We start from the raw sequence: 21386 nt of genomic DNA on the forward strand, positions 1-21386 counted from the left end.
TGGAGGCCATAAAGACCCTCTAGAAGAACTCAAAGATTTGAAACAAGAGGGCGAGTTGGAAGTTTACATCAAGGACTTTGACATTCTATGGAATCGTGTAGAAATTGATGAAAGGTATGCCTTGATCTTCTTTTTAGGTGGACGGGAAACAGAAATAAAAAATTTGGTAAGATGTTTGAACCAAAATCCCTTAAACAAGCCTATAACCTGTCCCGCCTGCAAGAGAATACTAACCTATACAATAAACTACAGAAAAAGTCAATCAAACATGCCACTCTACCAGTTAACAGCAACAACAAGATAGCTCAATAACCACCCTTCTATAAAACTTATAATTCCGATGATACACCACCCTTTAAATTACCAGGGTTTCTACCCACCCCTCAAACACAAGTTAATACTCAGCCTACAAGAAGACCAACCCGAACTCTCAGGAGTACTGAAATGGAAGAACAAAGGGCAAAAGGTTTGTGTTTTTGGTGTGATGACAGGTTCACTTCGGGGCACAAATGTAGAACAAAAAGGCTTTACTCCATTTGTTTAGTGGAAGATGAGGAGGAGAACGAGGATAGTGCAGTAGAGTTTGTGAGGGAGATGGAGGAATTAGAAGGCACGGAACCACACATTTCCATGAATGCTTTAGAAGGGGTTCCAGGTTGTTACACTCTTAAGGTGACAGGAAGGTTGCATAAACTACCTATTTTTATTTTGATAGATTCTGGAAGCACGCACAACTTCATGAATGTTGAGGTTGCCAATAAATTACAGTGTAAACAAACCCCTATTAATCCAGTAACAATTAAGATGGCCAATGGGGGAAAATGTTATGCTCGTCCATATACAAAAAATTCAGGTGGAAGATGTAGGGTAATTATTTTGTGACCGATGTCTTTATGATGGAACTAGATGCCTGTGATATGGTCTTAGGCGTTTAATGGTAGGCTACCCTTGGAGACATTGTGTGCAACTATAAGAGTATGTGGATGAGTTTCTGTTGGCAAGAACAGAGAGTGACCTTAAAGGGAAATGAGCCGGTGAAGTTACAATCAGTCCAATATGGAAAAATGAGTGGATTACTGGACAGCAATAGTGGAATAGCAGGTGTTAGCCTCTGTAGTTTATCACTGGTTCATGAAACAGAGGGGGCAAAGGCATTGTTGATGGGGCAGAATGTCAACAAAGAAGAAAAAGAAGTCCTACAAAATCTACTCAATCTTTACCAAAACATATTCACTCCATTGACAGGGTTACCCCCTAACAGACCCAACGATCACACCATTCCATTGAAAGAGGGAGCCCCACCTGTTAATCTACGACTGTACAGGTATTATAGTCTTCATAAAGATATGGTAGAAGGAATGATCTCAGAAATGGTTAGTGCTGGAACAGTCCAACCTAGCCACGGTCCTTTTGCATCCCCTGTAGTGCTCGTGAAGAAAAAAGACCTTACATGGAGGTTGTGTGTCAACTATAAGGCCCTCAACAAGTTGACAATCAAAAATAAATTTCTCATTCCTTTAATTGAAGAACTACTGGAAGAGTTAACAGGTGTAGCAGTGTTCATTTACGCTCAGGCTACCACCAAATTTAGATGAGCTCCAAGGACATCCATAAAACAGCCTTCAGGACACACAACGGACACTACGAGTTTTTAGTGATGCCCTTCGGTCTTACTAACGCCCCTACTACCTTTCAAAGCTTGATGAATGAAGTGTTTAGAGCTCAATTGAGGAGGTTTATTCTAGTATTTTTTGATGATATTCTAATTTACAGCAAGTCATACACAGCACACATAGAGCATCTGCATGTAGTTTTTACAATACTCAGGACACACCAACTAGTAGCAAAGCAGAGCAAATGCGTCTTTGGTGATGACATGGTGGAATATTTGGGTCATGTCATCTCTAAGGCTGGAGTGGCTACTAAACCCGAGAAACTACAAGCGATTAAGAAGTGGTCATTTCCTCAGGACATCAAACAATTACGGGGGTTCCCACGGCTCATTTCCGAATGAGGCAGTTGGCTAACAAGAAGAGAAGCGACAAGGTCCTACAAGTAGGTGATTCAGTTTACTTAAAGCTACAGCTATACAAACAAAAAATCAATGCTGCAGCATCACCACAAGTTAGCAGCTAAATACTACGGTCCATACATAATAATCAAGAGGATTGGGGAAGTAGCCTACAAGCTAGACCTCCCATCATCATCAAACATCCATCTAGTTTTTCGTATCTCTCTATTAAAGAAGAACATGGGAAATAGGGTGGTGCATAAAAGCTTACCTGATGGACCCCGAGAACCATTATTACAGCCACAAGCAATCATAGATCGCAGGATAATCAAAAAAGGTCAATAAGATGAAATAAATCTCAGTTCCCAACTTTCAACCTTGAGGACAAGGAGGTTATTAAGGGAGGAGAATTGTTGCAAGTAAGGTATATATGAAAAGTTCAACAAGAAAAACTCATTTAAAAGAGAAGCTGTCGTTACTAGGATATGCACCATTTTACTTACTTGAGCTTTACTTTATTTAATACGTACCGTTTTTATATATTGTAATCTAGAAGGCACGAGACCTTGCTCTTGTTTTCTATTCCTGCCCATATACAAGTACAGTTGTAACAGAATAAGATTATCAATAAAAATCATGACAAGTTATTCTATCATCCCTTCTGCACCCCTGTTTTCTCTCCTATTATTCATCCTTATGTTCCCTTCTTCCTTACGTCTGTTATATTCTTTTTCACAAACTAATTGCTCCTTCACCACATTACTTGGAGCTTGTACGAGAACCTTTCAACTTTGAAGGATCTTACGGTTTGAGTAGGTCTGCTTCCTAGGGCAAGATTCTCCTATCTGTACTGCAGCAAAAGGTTGATGGACTCTCAATCCTGACCTGATCCTAAAGACCAGATCTAGATTCTCAGCTCATAGTAATTATACAAGTGCCACTTAGAAAGAAAGAAACCATCGGCAGCTGTATAGGCTAACTCCACATGCAGGTCTCTAAATAACATATGAACATGATTTTTAAAAAAATGTTGTACATACACCTCTGGATTCCTTACAAGAAACGGTTCGTCCTTGGATATCCCTCCAAACCGACAAGACATGATTCGTCCATGTGCAACAACGCAACCCAAAAAAACAAAAAATAGAACAAACGAGTAGACATGATCGAGACTGAATCAATGCAGCCTTGTCAGCTCTTCCACTCTCTTGCAAAGCTCCTCCACGGAGATCTCCATTGCCTTGGATATCTCATCCATCCGACTACGGCTGAGATCAAGGAATGACTCGATAAGATCTCCATCCAAGAAATTCTTGGCATCTACAGTTTTCTTCTCATTGTTGAATGATCTCCATTGCTCATGGCTCAATCCTCCAACACCCTTTATCACCTTTCTTAAGTTTGATTGCAGCTTCTCCAAAAAGAGGTATTGCTCATGAGGAAGTGAAGCAATGACCCCGATTACACCATTAACAGTCCCAAAAATGACAGTTGGGATCTGGCCAACATCGGAATCTGGCAAGCGCATGACAAGGGAACCATGTCGGAATCGATTTACAAATTCTCCAAGGTGATACTCACCGACCACCTCAAGACGGCCTCGTTCCTCATCAGTGGCACCTTCACTATTTTTCCGAACTGTGAATAGGTTAAAGTTATTTTCAGCACCAAGGTAAATGTCATCATCAAGAATCTCAACTGCCGACATCCAATTTGCATTATAATCACGGGCTCGCTCCTCAATAGCACCTTCCTCATGCTGAAAACAAGTTAGCAGTCGTGTCAGCTAGGCATCATCAGAAACAACATAAATGCTAGGGGCTCTTCAATTTTGATCTAATACATGTCAAAGATATGCAGTCGAGCAGCAAATAATTGGAACAAGTTGATGATGGAATGATGAAAACAAACACAAACTGAATTATCGAGCAAGTATTTGTTTCATGATACATGAAATACTCACCTTATAGATTAGCAAGGAGATTGACTTCATCAGATCACCAACAACAATGAAATCTCCACGAGTTTGTACATAGAGGGCAAGTATGTGCCCATGATGCCCACACTCAGACTGCAGCTCACGTGTTCCATCATCTCGGAGCATCCACTTGTATAACTGGATCTTTTGATTAATAGCAGCCAGCAGTTTGCCATTGAAAGCATTCAAAGAGTATACTGCCCCCTTTGTTTCCTTCTCAGCAATAAGCTGCAACTTCCCATCTTCCACTATGAAAACCAGTATTCGGCCCTACATTGTTCATGAAAGGAAGACATATGGGTGGAATATGAGATATAGCAAGTGCTCACTGCTCAATTTTTCAATTGGTTTTGTTTTAACTTTGTATTTCTGAACAAAGAAAAACCATAACAACCAGGGTGACCTTTACCTTGGTTGGCTCGTTTTCTTCTGGCAAAACATATGCAGTTCCAACACAATAGTACACGTTGCTATCATCAGAAAAGGAGCAGCTAAGTATGGAGCAGCCATACTCAAATGTGTCAAGTGGGTATGTTGATATGAACTCAAAGGTTTGATCATCTAACAATCGAATAAAATGCATTTCAGATTCTTCTGCATTGGATTGGTTTTTCATACTACAAATGGAGAAAGTCCGAGACTGCTCCTGGTGACATATACGCCGTGCATGTTCACCCAATGGAATAGAGCGGATGTGAAGCTTTTGGATATCATCGATGGTGCCAATGCTGAGTTCCCCTTCTTTTGCAATAGCAAGGCTGTTGACAATATACCACAAGTCAATGAAATGTGAATTTATCTTTTAGAAAGTATTTTTCTTTCCCTTTAGGAAAAAACTGCAGTACATTAGTGATAAACCATAGGACAGTTCATACAGAAGCCGGTTTCTAATACTATTTTTCCATGTTCTCATTTCAAACAATCCCATCCTACCTATCTACAATATTCCTTTTCATGCCATGCCAAAACCAGGCCTCATAAAATTATCACCCCACTCTGTTCAGGAAACAGAGAAGCTAAGTCCTATCAGTATGAATCATGGTACAGCAACAAAAGACAAGAGCCTCAATTAGGCAGAGTCAAATGATAGATAGCCCATATATAACTAGTTCAGAATCAATGACTTCATAGTTCTTCAGAGATTGTTTGGCTTTTAAAAAACAAAATTAAGATGCAAGAGAGAAATTTAAATAGCAATGGCAATCATGACCTTCATAAGTTCTAGAAGACAAGTGATTGAATAGCATTATAATAGAGACGCTATTTGCTCAAAGAAGTGGAATGGTGAATATAGTTTCCTAACAAGAAAATCTATAGGAAAGAAACAAAGAATCTCCAATCAAAGATAATTGCACCATAGCTACCTATAATCAGTAAAAAAAATAGATTACATGTACATAGAATATGCAAACTTTGCTGCTGGTTTCAATATTTTGCAGTAAAAAGTAGAGTAGGAAAATCACATCACAAAAGTGTTTCCGTTCGAAATGTGTTTGATCAAACCAACAAAATCAAATTGCATTCAATAAAATCGAAGGTGTTTCCCTAGTACCTGCTACAGTGTCGTGGTGCAAGCCAACATAAAAATTAGGGACACATAAGATTACCTGTCTGGAAATGCAGCAGAGTTAAAAGGACACATATGACTGACTTCTTTCAAGTTTACATTGCTGTAAAGTAGTTTCTTGTTGCTGCTGTAAATGACAGTTGGCCTATCTGATGCAGCAAATACATGTGTGGTATTCTTCGATGAGAAAGTACGGAGTGTTATAGGTTGGGTCCCCAAAGACACCTTTTTCCTATCTTTCAACTCGCCAGTACTCAAGTTCAGTAGGAAGTTCAAGAGGTGTCCGTCTCCAAGGGCACATAATAAATACGATATCTGAAGAAAGAGATAAATTATTAGCACTCAAAATTACCTCTCCATGGGAGAAAAAACCAAACAAATGTGAGCACCCAAAAACATATTGGTGAGATTTCCATATTCACTATTCATAATAAAAAGTTCATTATCAGATTATGGTCCCACCAAAGCAGGGGTTAGAATCCAACAAAACATCTTCCTGGATGTTCAAATGAATGCAATAGTATGATAAAAATTCCTTGGCTTGTTTGTTAAAACTAAACTTTCTGAGAAATATTTTTTGCAAGTCAAATTTATCTTTGGTTTTGAATCAAGAAATATGACATGGAGTTGAAGCTGCAAAGAAACTCGAGCAGATCCAGAAGAAGAAGAAAAACCACTTAAGACTGAAAGTGATAAGCATACCCCTTCAAAGGAACATAGAAGAACAGAACGGGGTATTATCTCTCCTCCCAATGGCTCCTTTGTTATGAGATTTAGATCAGGCAATGAAAATATCCTGACACTTATGTCTGTCCACATTCCAACCGCAGCTAGTTGACTATAGTTGGGATTCTCTCCAATGGGGTTAATGTCCAGGCATGATATCTCACACTCTAACTGTGCATGTTTTGCCTGTGTCAGTGTCCCATCACCGATTTCCAGATAGACGAGGTGGCCAGCACCAGTTGCCAATAAAACCTGTCAAATAAGTGGTGCAATAATTGAAATAATTTCTCATTCTATACAGACAACCTAGCACATGCAAAAACCTACGCTACCAGCAACCATTGTTCATTGCAAACTCATCGAAGTTAAGCATAGATCAAACAGCCATACAATTAAATGCCAACAACTGCCAAAGTCAAATCCTAAGCATAGAAGTAACATGTTGGCAGAATCACTAACATGCACAGAAGAAGAATCAAGCAATATAGCTTCCCCCGTGACCAAGGATAAATATCAACTGTATAAAAGGCTCCATATTATGAAAACAGTTCTCACAAGTTTATGGCAGATTGGCATGTGATCTACAAATGTGCCACAGGTAAAGACCTGGTGCCTTCAAGATGATGTGCTGGAGTAGAAATGAGTAATATTACTTCTTTTCTCCCCGGGGAAAACATCAACTGCTTTTTAGAATTAAAAACTGAGCAAATTATGAATGCAGTTCTCACAAGCTTGACAAACTGGCACTTGACCTACATTTGTTACAGGTATAGTCATAGACCTGATGCCTTCAAGATGATGCAAACAAATATTTGCCCCAATGCCAAGCAATAGCCAATCCAGCCCTGCTCTAGAGAAATTCTGATGTAGGAAAATGATAAAAGACTAAGGTGGGAGAAGACTGTGAAAGGAGGAATTGGGAAATGACAGTTATAAGGTTGAGGCTAGGAATTCAAATTAGAATTGGGAATTTTATACCCAGTTGTAACATCATCGTTCCAATTATGCATGTGCCTTGTTTAGTTATGACTCGTCTTTCATGTAGTTGTCTTTTATTATCATAGAAGAGTATTGTAAGGACACATGTCCACGACTGCTTTTGTTAAGCAGAATTCTGTTGCTGTATGAGAGGAGTATCAGAGCCAGATTTGTTATGCGATGAATGTAATTGATTCCCACACTCTCCCTCCCTCCCTTTCTCCCTCCCCTTCCCTTCTCTGTTCTTTCCCTCTATTTATGCTACTGACAGCATGGATACTGCTGGAATTATTGCTAATATGGTCTATCCCACAAACACACATACAAGAAAACATTGGATTTATGTCCCATTAAGGACCACCCTCCCTCTGTTTCTCTCTCCTCTTTCCTTCTCTGTTCTTTCCCTCTATTTCTGCTACTGACAGCATGGATCCTGCTGGAATCATTGCTAATAGGGTCTATCCCACAAACACACGTACAAGAAAACTTTGGATTTATGTCCATGTCCAAGTGGAGATCTAGGGTTTGTTCATTCGGGATTAGGGTTAAATAGGGTTTGTTTAGAAGAAATAAGGTGAAACAAGATTCTGAATTGCTCAGTATTATTGCATATGATAACAAAACAGAACAGTTTCACACTCATTTCCAGCAAAACCTGCAGCAAATTTATTGTCGAAAACTGGGAAACACAAATGTCAACACCAATAGATGGGGAATTGCATGAAACAAACCTGGGTGGCATTAGCAGTGGCGACATTTATTGAATAACCTGATGGAGCATTCCATTCCTGTCTGAGCTCTCTAGTTGTAGAACTGACCAGTCTTACAGAGCTTGATGTAACCTGCCAGGTCAATCCTCCCATATTACGACATATAATAGTGGATAAACAGTATCTCCTAGCAGAAAAAATTGGATGCAGAGAAATCCTTATCACATAACCTAATTTCACAAAATTGTAAATTCAAAATGGCAAAGAGAGGAATGATAATAAAACTTGAAAAAAAAAATCATTGTGAGAGCTTCTAGGATAGGATGAATGCAAAAGTAAATTTCCTTTTGGTAAACTGGAGGAGAGGGAGCAGGTAAATTAGTTTCCATTAAAAAATTAACACTTGCCACAAGTTAATTCTCAATAATTAAAATGTACCTGACAATAGACAGTGCACATGAATTCGCATTTGAAAAGGAATGGATTTCAGCATATCAACGCAAGATCATGTGACTGATCCCAAACCCAATGGTTAGCAAAGGATGGTAAAAGCCTTGTTAACAGAAAATGTAAGAGAAATTCCATAGCACAAGCACAAGTTCAGCCTTGTGGTGCACAGCATTTTTGGAGTAAGAGGACATAATAGAAGCATAAGAAAAAATGTTGCTCGCATCAAACCATAACAAATATAAAATAAACACCTGAGATTTGTTGAACTAAATTAATCAGTCAAATTGATCTGGTTAATCAAGATGCAATGGAACAAACAAGAAATTTCTTTTTTATTTCACCGGAAACACGTAAACTTACTTGTACAAGCTGGTTGAACACAGCACAATGGCAGAACAATGTCTGCACTTGTGAACAGAAACCCTCTATTTCAGTTTCCTCCAACTCATCCTCAATGTTCATTGCCAAAATTCTTGTCTCGCTAATAAAACTTACAACCAGAAAGGTGTCAAATGGATCATCAGTCAAAGATCTTAATGACCACATTCCTTTGATGCCTTGAAGCTCTACGGATGCCTACAATGAGTTCTATAAATAAATAAACAAATAAAAAAGCACACAATCAATTTACAAGGAACCAGTAAAAAATAAGCAAACCTGTTCATTGATTCCTATTCCATTACGAACTATCCGAAGAGACCCATCCTTATAGGCTCCAGAGCAAGTGACAACCTGACCTTGGCCTTGCCGCTCCAGGTCCACCACACAGAAGTCAACAATTGGTCCCAAATTGACATACCTGTCCAGAACTTCTACATATGAACCTTTTGCATCGGGTTGCAGATTTAACTTTACAAGCTGCACTTGGGAGCAACAAGATTGTCAATGCACTAATAATGCACATGAACTAAAATTATAGACAAGGTCAATTTTTCCCTGCATGTCGATATTACTTTTTCTTACAAGAGAATGAGCAGGTCCATGACCAAGTATTTCCTTACACTACCAAAATAAATTGAAATGAAAACCATTCAGATGTAGAAAATTAGAATTTTCAACAAATGAAATCTATAAAAAAAAATGTCAACTACTAAGAAGACAAGGAAGAATTCTTAGATAGACCCCTTCTTGTCCTCCTCTTCTGCAATCAAACTCTATGAAATACAGTTTAGTCACTTGTATCATGCAATGCATCCACCAGAACATCAATCAATTAAATAGATGTTTTTAAACCATGTAAAACACATTTTCTCCCTATTCATTACAAAATTGCAAAATCCCAGTACAGATTCACTAACATCAGGACAACACTATATAAATAAAAAGATCTCAATTTAGAATTTATTATTCAACAATAAAATGGAATTTTCTAATATTCACCATACCTGTGAATCTCCGTAGCTTGAACCAATAAAGACAAAAGCATTGTCGAGATATGATATGGTAGATGCAATAGAAGTTTCTCCCAACAGCTCAATTTTGAGGCCAGTGACCCTGTAGCACAAATGTGCACAAGCTTGAGAAAATTCTAATAATAGTGAGAAGTGATCAGTTTGCTTTTCCAATGAAAAAAAAAATGAATGCATGCAGATCATCATCAGCAGCAAGGAAAACTCACTTTTCTTTCTCATGGGTTATGACTAGAAGGTGAAGAAGCCCAGCATGATCACCAAGTAAATACCTAGAACCATCAGCATCAACCCTTCCATATGCTTTCGTGATAGACTAGCAGTGAAAATCAAGGAAAAAAGGTCAGGAACACATAGAAAAGTCAGTACTTGCATCCTGGAAATTTACTAAGAGAAAGCATAATATCAACAACAATCCACCAGTGACCTACAGGTCTGATTGGGATCGCTCTAAAAACATTGGCACTGCAATATACAATTGTTTCTTCTCCAATAATAAGAACACCACAGAAAGGTGGGGGCACTGGTATTAGCAAATCAGCACCATTGTCAAGATTGTTCTGCGACCAAGGACCCTCAATAAAGTCTTTATCTTTCAAAGCAACCTCATATGTTTTAACATGACGGGCATCCTTGTTATCCTGCATTGATAAGAACAGAATAAAATGGACATCTAAAGTTTTCTTCCCATAATATGCGTATAGTTGATAAAAAATCACATGCAGGACATGCATATTCTAGATAACCAGTGTCAAGCTGCAACTATCAAACAAAGCGATCATTTCAACATAAGAGTTTTTGTTAAGCATTTTCCACATGAATAATAAATTACTCAAGAAGGGTGAAAAGGAAGGCAAAGTCCAAAGCAAACTAAGAGCATGCAAGCACCAAAAGAACCAAAACGAAACACACAAAAAAAAAGCTACATTCTAAGATCTAAGGTGCCCAAGAACCCCAAAAATCAGTCAAGGTAGTGACTAAGGGTGAGAAAATGTGTGGATACTGTCCGACCATTGCAGTGGATGTAGAACAGAAACTTGCAGACAAATTATATTGCAAGGTGGACATGGTAGCTTCTTTGGAATATATCTGCATGCTTCAGACCACTCGTGCTTCTGATTTTAATTTTCTAATGCAGAATCCAATGAAACTTAGCTAGAACATAGTCGATATGGAGAAATTTTTGGGCCCCAGTTTCTTTATTAATTTCAGAAAAAAAAAATGGACTTAGGCAAGACAGCTGACGGTTTATATGCCCTACTTTAGTCATTAACATGCATGGTTTATATAACCTACTTTACTCATTAAACATACACAGAATCCACAAGCACATAAGACTTTCTCAACTCACCCTTAGTTATTTTGATTAATAACATAGCCAGTTTCATGTAAAAATGTAACACATTTTTTACTAGAAAGACAATTTTCAGAGCTTATGCTGCAGGACACCTCCTTGAATAATTTGAAAACTTATGAAGTCCATTTGATATGAGAAGAGAAAGTTACTTTTTTTTTAGATTGATCATCACTTCAATTTAATAAAATATATATAAATGTTCAAAGGATTCGTGCATAAAAAAATACATTTTAAAGAACTACATCCTGAAAGTGGGGATGCAAAAAGAAAACAGCGGACCTGGTAAAGAACAACAATCGTTGGTTTTGAACAACCATGAAGAAATTTGATATCCAAAACTTGAAGTTCCTCAAGCCTATAAAGAAGACACGATAAACAAATTATTGTATAAGCATATAATGAAGAAACAATAAACTCAATGATAAATTCGCCCTCTTCACCATAAACCTATGTGCAGACATCATAGAATTCTAGGGCATGGGCATGAGGAGACCCTCCTTTCCCAGAAAGAGCAATGTCTCAAAATTAACTTCCATCATTCTACTATTTCTCTATAGCAATTCAGATAGCCTTTGTTAAAATTGTCTCACTAATATATATCCATGTATTTACTAGAAAGCAGCTTCCTAAGAGAAATCACGCCTGGTTATGGCATACACACATATGCGCTGCATGTATGTGCAATTGAAGTATAGGAATCCAGATCCAATACACTGGACATCAACTTCACAGCCAAGGTCTTCATAAGCAGATTCATATATTCTTTAGATAGGTCATGGCAGGTTTATCCATAGAACTGATGTTGAGTAATTGGATAGAAGATTCATACCTTATGTTAAAAGCCTCTTTGAGTTGTCCTTTATTATCAAAAGGAATGACCTGAGAAAACAACCAGTAAAACTATCAATTCATCATTCTTTCCATCACAATTCAGAGAAGAATGTCGATAATAAGATGCTCTTATGTCAACCAGTAAAATTCACACTGCCATGTTGAAAATTCAAGTTGGAATATAGTTTGATCGTGAACCTTAAACAACCCATCATACAAATGGAGTCCAATTAATCTACAATCAGGATCAATTATGCCAATCTGCAGTAAGAAAGGAAAGATTAGATATGAACTAGTCAGGAAGAAGTTCATTACTAACCCCAATAAGAAGTTAAGGCACACTTGTCCAGATTGAGGAAGATAAAGGAAAACTTCTCTTAAAACATGAACAAAAAGCTTAAAAGAAATGATGGAGAGACTCAATATGAACCTAGAACTGTAATAATTACCTGACCATTGTCTGTTGGGCGACCTATACGGTCTGATACATCCCCCATTGCTCTATATGAGAAGGAAAAGAAAGAGTCAATGCAAGAATACTATAGAAAATGACATCCACATATTATAAAAATTTAAGAGATTCATCAAGGCATCTAATATCTAGACAGAAGAAAACTAGAGGCTGTTAATATCACCCACCCAACTTTGTTACTCCTCTATATACAACTTCCCATCTTTCCTTTTCCCAATACTGGCAACTAAGTTACAACTTAAAACAGGTTGCTTATGGACTCCAACTGTCTCAAATAAGGAAAACTGTAATTCCCATATTATTTCCCATTATTTTGATAATTATTATTCAATCCATTTAAATGTCTGATGAAAATTTTAACAAACCGACCAAGATGAAGGAATAAAAGCACAGCTCCTGATTTGACCCATGTATCACATCATGGAAAGAGACAAAAATAGCTATAAGCAATTATTTTCAATCAAACAAACACCGTTCATTCATGTGTTTTAGTCTTTATTGATTATCCATTATCTGAAATACTTAAAGCTAATATGGATTTCATCTAATTCATGTGTGTTAGTTTTCTATTTTGATTTATTCTCCATCTAGAAATCCTTAAACCTGAAGAGAATTTCTTCTAAATTTTATAGGAGCATAAAGAAGAAAGTTATATGGGAGAAGCGGATACAGCAGAAATTATAACCAATTCATAAACAAAGTCAACAGGCATAGAACATACAAAATAAAATTATGAGTGAAGAAACCCTAAATTGAACCCAATATCTTCCACTAATACTTGATTAGTTGCACTGTAATTGTGCCAGCTAAGTTTCATACTAGTGGAACTGCAAAGCAAATTAGACAACCTAATAAGTAAGGAGGCATTGATAAGACTCAAGGTTCAGGCTTTGGAAAAATGTCAAAATAAAAAAAATATATAGAAGAAAATCTGGTGGGCAAGATCACAGAAAGCAAACCACACTCTCACTAAACATGTTTAGAATTTCCCAGTATAACACCAGCTCATAAGTCACTAGATGCACGGTTCATCTTTGATACAAGGTGAAGGTAACGTATTCAACAGTCGGACTTCGAAGATTTTAGTCACAAAAAGCTCTAAGAGATGAATATCGTTTGACATTTTCAGCTTAAACCTGGTAATTAGCTCAGACGTCTCTGCATCCCACTGAAGCACACAGAATTTGTATCTTTCTGTTGCAATAAATAAAAAGTCCTGAGCTTCACCCTGATAAAAAACATTAAAGAATTGAGTTGAGATTTAAGAACATCAAAAGCACACAGCCGGAAGGTGAAATAAATAGAGATACTAACATGAGGCCGGAAAAGTTCGAGAGTTGCAATTCGTCCATATATTGGAACATCTAACATAGGCTGCAAGGAAAAAATTTGAGTCATTTCTCATGCTTTTTTAATGTCCTATTAGATAGATAGTTTTAGTAACTTGTAATTTCTCATAAAGCATCCATCCTTCCTAAAACTTGTGATTTGGGACATATCCAACAGGAAAACATGTGGTTGGTTACCTGTAATCCCTGAGGAGTAAGCAGATTGATTTCGATACGGGTACATTTCCTGGAGCAAGTAAAATGAAATTGTTATTAAGGAAACCAAGCCCTAGTGAAGAAGAAAAACAAAGACGGTAGATAAATATATAAAACAATCAATTGAATCCAACAAAAAAGAGATGGATTTATTACGCAATGATGAGATTGAGCTCTTGAGAACTGGTGAAATTGCCGACACAAGAGTGCGTCACATTGGTGGGCTTGTGAGCAGTCACCACATAGTTCCAGACACTCATCTTCACTTTCAGATCTCCCCCTCTCTTTCTCTGCGCGTCTGTGTTTTGCTCGAAGGAAATGAAAGAGCCCTAGCGGCTCCTGCTCTCTCTAGTGTTTTGCTGTTCCGTCTCCGTTTCTGGCCTTTTTCACTCGTTTCTAATTTACTCGCTGGTTAGTAAACTCCAAGTCAGACCCCCATCTATACATAACTTTCTAATTAAGTCCTTGAACTACTGCATTCCTTCTACAACACCATCCCATCCTCCATTAAAGTGTTGAGAATTCCCTCACTTCTAACAAGTGGACAAGTGACATCTTTTGTAGTGTTATAAATAAGGTGTATAGCTAACATGGTTGTAATTTTTTGTTTTTCAAAGCATTTTTTACTTAAAAAAATATATTAATAATAATTTTTTATTTTTTAAAAAATTATTTTTAAGATTAGCATATCAAAATTATTTAAAAATATCAAAAATATATTAATTTAAAATATAAAAAAATAAAATTTTTTCATAAGTGCTTTTAAAACGCATTTTCCAAACAGCCTTTAAAGTATGTAAAGCAACTTGATTTGTTATTTTTAAAAATATTTTTTATTTTAAAATATTTTAAAAATATATAAAATAATTCTGAAAAACTAAAAAAAAAAATTAAAAAAATTTATTATTTTCAAAAATATTTTTTAAAATATAAAAATAAATAAATTCATTAAATATCTTTCGTACATAAATCAATAAGATAATATATATTATCTCTCTAATTATATAAGTAGCACCCATCAATATATTTTTCCCATTCATGATGTTTATCTATTCTTTTTTTTATATAAGTAGAAAAAAATAATAATGAATTCTTTTAATATTGTAAAAATTCAATCAAGCAATTATTATACAAACGAATAATCGAGACAAGCATGGATAACAGTCTAGTTTCCTCAAGTATTATTAGATACGAAAATGTCCAGTTTTTGCTTTTCATTTATAGTTCTTGTACCTTGACCACATTCATGTTTTTACATGCGCTGAATGGGAACAAATTGCGTTCTCTCATATGTGACGTTTGTGAAGATCAAGGTTCATGAGAAAATATTAAGTAATTATCTAAAATGCGTGGGACATGGAAAAGTACTATAGTTTTTTAATAGGAATAAGAAAAAAACCAAAAAATTGATTAAATTAAAAAAATCGGAAAAAAAATAATTGAAAAAATCAAATCATAAAAAAAAAAAAAGATTAAACCTAAAAAAATTTAAAAACAAGCCAGTTCGGTTCGGTTTTTGTTTTTAAAAGGCTGAATTGAATAAATCAAACCGAACCGGTTCAAATAAAAAAATTAATAGTACTATAATACCTACTTTTCAGCTTTCCCCTTTTTCTTCCTAAACCCTAGCCGCCACCCATGTTTCACAATCTTCGTCTCTCAACACAGCCCTCACCCCCATCTTCACTCAACCTTTCTCGCCCATGTCTCTCAACTTTCATCTCTCAGGACAGCCCCCTTCATCTCTCATCTCTCAACCTTTCTCACATCTCTCAATCGTTCTCACAGCCCTCCATCTTCATCTCTCATCTCTCAACTTTTCTCACATCTCTCAATCGTTCTCACAGCCCCCATCTTCATCTCTCAATTTTTCTCACAGTCACCCTCAACATTTTCATCTCTCATCTCTCTCAACCTTTCTTTAAGGCTTTAAGAACAACCCCCCCCTCCTCCCCAAAGTAGATATGGTGAACGAACAATTCATTATCACTCATCTCTCAATCTTTTTGTCTTTTCTTTAAGCATAGTCGACTAAACTCATAGATTAACAACCAAACAGCAGCTCCGGAGCCCCCCATCTCTTCAATCTTTATTTCTTAATTTTTGTCCCTGTTTACTTTTTTTTTTTCTGTAGATCTATTATGTATTCATTTTCTATATTTATTTACAAGGTTGTGGATTTGCCATATGCTTATGTTGCGATTACTGTAATGGATGTTGTGATAATTATTTTTTTAAAATTTTCGTTTGACTCTTATTCTTTTTGGCTTCCTGATTTTTAATTTTAGAAAATCTGCTCGATATGCTTAGCCAAGATGAAATCGGTTTTTTCCGGTTTTTCCTTTCAATTAACCGAACCAAACCGAACAGAAACTGATCGGTTTGAACCGGTTTAGGTTTGGTTTCAATTTTGATTTAAAAATGAATAAATAAATTGGTTTGGTTAGTTTTTTTAAGTGAAACCCGGACCAAACGAAAAATGCTCACTTGCTGCTTTTTAATATTTTAATCTAATATGTTGTTATTTTAATATTAAAAAAAGATATCATCTTAAAATTTTGTTTAGTCAAATATTGTTTTACGAGTTGTATGTGTTGTTTTTTATCTGTAAAGTCAATTGAATTATATCGGGTAAACCCTCGTATGATTTCATTTTTTTGCTAGGAAAAAAACATTACCAACATTTGAATAATTTTTTTACGTTCAAGAAAAATTTCACTCTTCACTCGACCCTGGAGCAATACGGGACAATCATCTAGTAAGGATCTAATTTATGAAATGTAGATAGATAAAGGACTAAATTAATAAAATAGGTACGGAGAGATAGGATCAAGAACCTATTTATAGTTGACGGATGAATATAAGATCTTCCCTAATAAATGATAATGATGGCAATTATATTATTACAAGTAAAACGAATGATGAGGCCAAAAATGAACATATACTCTGGGCTAGAATTGTTTTTTTCATATATTTATTACATGGTATAAACCACTCTCTTGTATTTGAAAAAAAAAATGTTTGAGTGTTTTTTGAATTTTTAATTTTTATATAATATAATTACTGTACCGTTTCTAAGTTCAACTATACTTTCAGTAAGGACGATTAATTTTTATTTTGATTCAATTTTTTTATAAAAAAAAGTAATCTGTTAAATTGATTTAAAAAAAAAACCAAAATAAGTTGAAACTAACCTGGTTTCAGTTCATTTTTTTAGGATAAAAACCAATTCAAACCAGTTTGACTCGGTTTTTTTTGTTTGGATTTTGTTCGGTTTTGATTTGATTTTTTCAATTTCAAGTTTAAAAAAACCAAACCGATCGATTTAAAAAAAATTTTAATTGGGTTTTTTCACGTTTGATTTTTTCGGTTATTTTTTTCTGGTTTTCTTGGTTTAATCAGTTTTTTTTTTTTTTTGCCCACCCCTACTTTCAGTATTTTAATTTTAATTTTCTTGCAAATAGGATTGAGGGTGTTCTAATCAAAGTCATAATTTATTTTATTAAGTAATCATTATTTTGAATAGTAATAAGCTTGGATATTATTATTTCTGATCAATATTTTTATTTCAGCAAAGAAGCAACTTGTCATGTGTTAAAAATGATTTCTGACTTTTATGCATGGTTATTTCTCGTTAAAAGATTTTTTCCATGGAGAATGCTAGCCGAGCTCGAGCATTTTTTATTAATTTTTTTGTATTTTAAAAATATTTAAATTTTTTTATTTATTTTTTTTGCTTTAAATTAATATTTTTATATTATTTTAATGTGTTTGTGATAAAAATAATTTTTAAAAAATAAAAAAATATTATTTTAATATATTTTTAAATAAAAAATAATTTAAAAAATAACCATAACCAACTTTCCAAATGTGGGTTGCTTAAAAGTGATTGTATTTTGAATCATCTCCTAAATTGCTAGCCCTCCCAGCAAGTTCAACTGTTGCTTAAAAAGTGATTGTATTTTCGTTCTCTCTTCCTCGATCTTGCATTTGCTCGGGATTCTTCGTATTAGACTTCCATGGACCTTCAGGATCCAACAAATCTTTCCTCTAAAAACAAGGGTTGAGAAACGACGACCAAGATAAAAATGAAATATCAGCAAGCTTTGCTAACACAAAAAAATAATACTATGTTTTTCTTTCCGTTCCTTTTTATTGTAAAAATGCATTATATTTATAGGCTGCTACATATAACAGCTATGCAGAAAATAAATTAGAAAATTAAAAAAATTATTACAACACTTAAAAAAATAAAAAAGATGCTAGGAAATTAAAAAGTTGTAGCCGTTAAAAAAGTTTTTAAATGAAAAGAGTTGTTATAATTTTATTATTATTGAAAAATTAATTTCAAGAAGAGACGGGACGCATTACCATGTCTCCAATACTTTTAATTTAAGAGATTATCTTGGATCTGATACAACCAAAAACACCATAATATTTGAATTCAAGTGTTTTGGGTTTGACACTAGTTACATACCCATGTTTGCCTTGGGTTAGGTTGATCATCAAATCCAAGTATTTTAGATCTTGCACGTTCGCCAGAATTATATTTTATTGGGTCTAGCATGATTGTCAAACCCAACGGTCTTGTGTCTATCAAGGTCCTAGAACCATATCAAAGTTCACTATATAATCTTTATTATTTACAGCATTATACAGGTGGCACCTAATGTACAAAGTATTTATTTGATCTTGTATCATCACTCCATCATCCAAAAAATGTAAGACATTGCGTTATATTCATATTAAAAATTTGATAACTTTATTAATGATAACATATCACCTTGTCCCTTGAAAATATCACATGTATTATTTTATGATAATTTTAGAAATTTATACAATGATTTTTTTAGGTCTAGAATTGTAATCACTATATAAATGCATTATAATCATTAATTTTTAAAACTTATTTACAATAAACTCTCACTTGATTAATCATTTGAGCTTAATTTCTTAATAATGGTTTTTAATGTGTCCAACTCATTAGATTCCAAATATGTTGATCCAAATATAAATCAAAATCAGATTAAATAATTTTTAAAAAATTAACTTAGTATCAAATTAAGCATATTAATTGATTTATATTTGAAAATTAAATGTACAACCTAGCATTGTGTCATGGTCTCCTATATATTATAAAAATCATATGTGGTTTGACTTATAGTTTATGAGTTATGAGTATAATTATTATTTCTTCATCAATAATATTTTAATTTAAATGTTTAAGCATGAAAAGTATTTGCTTTGTCAAATTGTATTTGTTCTCAGAATCATAATCATTGATTTTTTTAATTAAAACTTGAAACCCTTTTTTTTAAATCTCATTCTATATTCTACAAGAATTTCACAATTAATACATTTTGAGACCATCTAAAATATTTTTTTTCTAATTCATATAGAATGATAAATCATTTCTTGATCATTCAAACACCTTCATATAATATATGTTACACCTAATATTTATTCACTTGTTATTTTGATTAAGGCAATATTAATCAAGATCAAAACATAACATTCTTTATATAATATAATGTAATGATCTCAAGTCTAATGATAACTTATATAATTCAAGGATTATTTACATAACTGTCACATGAGTTTTTTTATAGATACATGTGATCTCACCATATAAAATCTTCAAAGATATCAATTTAGTGTATATGTTATATAACAAACACCTTCATATTAGTTCCAAATCATACCTTAGCTTATGAAAACATCTATTTCATTTCATAAAAAAAAAAACATGATATATATTGGTCTCAACAACTCCAATTAATGTCTAGTTTTAATAAAGCATTGACCATAAAGATTTTAAAACAATTTTTAATACAATATAAATTCTCATATTATATTAAAATATTTTCTCAAAAATCTTTATTTGTACTCTAGACTCATTAATCAAACTTTAATAAATATTAAAAACAAAGAATATCTTTTATTAATAATGATATGTTCTTACAACTGTAGCTTAAAAGGTGTTTGTATTTTCGTTGTCTCATCCTCATCCTTGCATTTGCTCGGGATTCTTCATATTAGACTTCTATAGACCTTTAGCAACTTGAGAATCCAGACCTTACGAGATTCAGTGTTTCAGATTTGGAATCATCCTCCTCCGGGCATTCGTGTTTTGCTTGATGCTGTCAAGATAAGGAGCTGCTTTCTTTTCTTTTGCACCCAAAAAAATAAAAAATAAAAAATAAAAAATTGCTGCTCAACAGAATTAAGCAGATCCGTGACATTATTTGCAGAAATATCCTGCTGCTATTGATCATTCTTTGCCTTTAATGTGATGATTAAAGTATTTGTTCAAAGCTGATGAACCAATGCTCCATATGAGTCTTCCTTATGGCAAATAGCAGCATGCATGCACTTATTTTCCCTCAAAATGCTGGAACGATGACCATTCTGGATGATGTTAAAGTTCGAATTCAAAAATCTCTATCTGGCAATAGAAAGGTAGCTCAGCTTAGGCGGTGTAACACAGATCATAGACCCAGTCTAGCTCCGGCAGACCAGAAACCGGACGCATCCGCAAGTGATGGGAAAGAGCCGTAGAAATTATGTGTTCAAGCTTGGGAAAGGAAAAGGGAAATTATGGCAGCCGAGGTTGCAAGAAAGGGTCACGAATTGAATGAAACAGAGGAGCTTGTCTATGACCTCGAATCCCAGAATGAGACATTGATGGCAAATTCGTGGCGAAGAAAAGTAGTGGTAGCAGAGGAGAAGCACAAGGGAATTAAGCACTTCAAGAGAGAGTAATAGGGCACTTTCAGAGCAAGTCCTCTGCTCCCCTGATGGTTGTCGCTCTTTAAAAAGAAAAAACAAAGTTGCAAAAGAGGAAAACAGAGGAACTTGCGCTACCATGGATGTAATTGGGAGGTGCTTGATAGTGTAAGGAGCTATGGGAACCGACAGGCAACAGGCAAAGATATTGAAGATGAGATTTCAACGAGTGTTTCAATATAAAAATATTGGATGTGCTAAACTAGAAGGTGAGATCAATAATAGCAAGCCTCCTGCTGCATAATATTAAGTTTTTTTTTTTTTACCCATGGAAGACAATACTCTTGAGCATCTTCAATTATTTATAAAGAGGAAAGCGGTTGTATCGTGTAGAAGCAGACATGGGTAGTCCTTCAGTTTTCCAGTGTACTCCCTAAAATTTTGTTTTGTTTTCTATATTCTTAGTCACAGGATCTAAGCTCTTAAGGTTTCTGATGCTTCTTGTTGTGATGGATTCTGCAGATCCGTGTTCTCCAAATTTGTTTTGATCTTTCGCAATCAGGGTATACAAATGTTCAATTATTAATGATCCTAGTCTCTTCATTGAGAGCAGTCAGCAGCAAAACG

General features: G+C 34.8%; 1 protein-coding gene across 1 annotated transcript; it reads right to left on the bottom strand.

The window, feature by feature from the left end:
* Positions 1 to 3005: 3005 nt before the first annotated feature.
* LOC118056827 (DNA damage-binding protein 1a) lies at positions 3006 to 14414 on the bottom strand. Its single transcript, XM_035069194.2, has 19 exons — positions 14190 to 14414; positions 14016 to 14064; positions 13804 to 13863; positions 13626 to 13717; positions 12467 to 12518; positions 12216 to 12278; positions 12016 to 12065; positions 11466 to 11541; positions 10261 to 10470; positions 10039 to 10145; positions 9806 to 9914; positions 9078 to 9278; positions 8781 to 8996; positions 7992 to 8102; positions 6259 to 6534; positions 5597 to 5871; positions 4399 to 4747; positions 3975 to 4259; positions 3006 to 3770 (listed from the first exon to the last, which is right to left on the bottom strand). Exons 1-19 carry the CDS (start codon positions 14291 to 14293, stop codon positions 3189 to 3191), a joined length of 3267 nt encoding a protein of 1088 aa, XP_034925085.1. The 5' UTR covers positions 14294 to 14414; the 3' UTR covers positions 3006 to 3188.
* Between the last annotated feature and the right edge of the window lie 6972 nt (positions 14415 to 21386).

This window comes from Populus alba, chromosome 1, assembly GCF_005239225.2.
Source record: "Populus alba chromosome 1, ASM523922v2, whole genome shotgun sequence".
Classification (NCBI taxonomy): Eukaryota; Viridiplantae; Streptophyta; class Magnoliopsida; order Malpighiales; family Salicaceae; genus Populus; species Populus alba.